The sequence below is a fragment of the Amaranthus tricolor genome, chromosome 13 (assembly GCF_026212465.1).
Source record: "Amaranthus tricolor cultivar Red isolate AtriRed21 chromosome 13, ASM2621246v1, whole genome shotgun sequence".
In the NCBI taxonomy this organism is placed as follows: Eukaryota; Viridiplantae; Streptophyta; class Magnoliopsida; order Caryophyllales; family Amaranthaceae; genus Amaranthus; species Amaranthus tricolor.
In genome coordinates, this window is record NC_080059.1 from 15,193,061 (window position 1) to 15,195,344 (window position 2,284).

Sequence of the window (2,284 nt, forward strand, 5' to 3'; positions counted from 1 at the left end):
CTAGGATTATGACTTTAGCGTGACTTTGGTGTTCTGGGCCTATTTTTATTCACCAAATAGGTCTATCTCTACAAGTTACAACTATATTGGTTCCTAATTCGATTTTTTGTTTTTGAATTTCCAAACCTAAATTATTCGTTTTTAAACGTTTCAAATCTAAACAAAACTTAATTTTTAAAATCTCTAAACAATAATTATTAATCGGTTTGGTCTAATGTTCTAATCCGAATAACCTCTACCTATATGTATCACTAGAGAGTAGAGAGTCATATTCTTTTGCTCAGCCCTCACTAAAACACATTCCCTTAAATTTGATATTTTTGGATGTAAGTTGTTCAGAATGCTGAGAGTTTCATGACAAACATAACTTTTTTCCTGTTTTAAGAGAAAAGTGCTTCAAATATACAACAAACAATAATTTTCAAGTTACTGGAAAATTTGCACGAAGTTTTGCCCGAATCAGCCGAAATATATCGACCAATACTTTGCTCCAATGCTTTTTTCCTTAAAATCGCAAAAAGGTTTCGCAACAGATTCATCGGGCTTTGGATGAAGCTTATTGTGGTTTGGCAAAAAGGTTTTTCGTTTTATTATCCCACTTCCATACTTTTCACTCTCTCAATCTCTTCAAACCCTAAATTTTCTACGCTTATCTTCACGCACTAAAGATCATCTTCTTCAATTTATTTTTTCCAATGAGGGTTGATTTTGATTTTTTAGCAATTTCAATCATTATAAAGAACTTGTTGTTAATTTTTGTTGTGTTATAGGAAACTCACTCAACAACCACCACCCGTAATCTTCAATCTTGTGAGCAATTTCTTCCCAAATTCAACTCATGTTCTTTTAGATACTCTTTTTTTCTTAATTCAAGTTATATTTTTTAAATTTAACTATAATACATGGATTTTTTATATGAGTCTAAGTTAGATTTATTATTTTGGATGTATAAGAATTAGGGTTAGATTATTTGGAGATGATTTGTATGTTCTTGCCAATTCTTTGCTAATTGTTGTTGTGTTATAAGAGTTGTTATAGTTGTAGTAAATGTCGATTAGTATATACTTGTCACTGCCATTGCCAATCAATAACTAACAGTTAATTAATTTTTTAAAATATTTTTTTCAAGTTTTTACAAAGGCGGCATGAACAATTACTAGACATATATATTTGAATATCTAATAAGGAGAAATATATTCAAGTTTATTAATTTCAATTTCAATGATTAAAAAAATTCAATAACAAAATATATACTTTATGTCTTTGTAAGTTTGCTAATACAATGTTGTTTGTTTGCCTAGGTAATAAATCATTGTTCACAATTTGAGAGGGACGAAAGCACGATCATAGTTTATGTATTGACAGCACCACATGTCTTCCTAACTTCACCTTGATAACCAGTAAGAACCCCAAGTTTGATCATCTTAGACATAGACACACTAAAATCTTGAGCAAAAGTTGATCTCTTAGTTTTAATTTGTTGGTAGATATAGCTCTTAGTCGCACGATTAGTCAAAAGGGCTGCATCAGAATGGAATAGCCCTTTATTTTGGCTTACCATAACGTAGTAATTTTCATCAAAAACTCTTGGTGTAATCCTATCCAATGGAACAACTGATTGGGTGTCATTTGGATTTGGCGTGCATTTAGTCTTTAAGAATGCAGCATAACTAGGAGATAATGAAGGGTCTGTGTCTCCTCGTCCCGAGAAGTTGTATAGTCGGCTCTGAAAGACGAAGCAGTGACCTTGTCCAATGGTGTGCGAACCTACACGACCGTAATGAAAATTTTATCATTGTTGACTTTCAAATATAATATGAATGTCGCATTATTGAAATTGAAATTTACCTAATAAGACTACCAAATCCTTTGTAGTTAGACCCAATGATGCAAAGTTTTGTTTAAGACTTGAGAAGTTGAAAAATGGAGATGGTAAAAGAGTATCTGCATCTGAAGCCAATGAGATTTTTCCATCCTTTCTACCAAGAGGAACTTCCCAAAAAGGTCCATTTATCTGTAACATGTAAACAGTCCTTTTGACTGCAAGGCCTCAACTTTTCTGATTTCCTTGCACCTCACCTACAAAACCAGATTTCTCATGGTTAAGTAATACACCAACCGGATAACTGAAATGATTTAGAGACACAGTTTGCAACAGACTAAGGGAATGTTTGGTAGCTGCTTTTGAAGGGTTGGAAATGAAATAATAAGAGAATCCATTCCCTAATTTGTTTTTTTAATGTGTGGGTAATGTTTCGATTACTTTGCTTGCCATAAGTGATTC

General features: G+C 32.4%; 1 protein-coding gene across 1 annotated transcript; it reads right to left on the bottom strand.

Moving 5' to 3' along the window:
* Positions 1-1,139: 1,139 nt before the first annotated feature.
* LOC130797988 (peroxidase 56-like) lies at positions 1,140-2,023 on the bottom strand. The gene is made up of 2 exons (XM_057660807.1): positions 1,849-2,023; positions 1,140-1,767 (listed from the first exon to the last, which is right to left on the bottom strand). The coding sequence occupies exons 1-2, from the start codon at positions 2,021-2,023 to the stop codon at positions 1,352-1,354; spliced, it is 591 nt and encodes a 196-aa protein (XP_057516790.1). The 3' UTR covers positions 1,140-1,351.
* Positions 2,024-2,284: the final 261 nt, after the last annotated feature.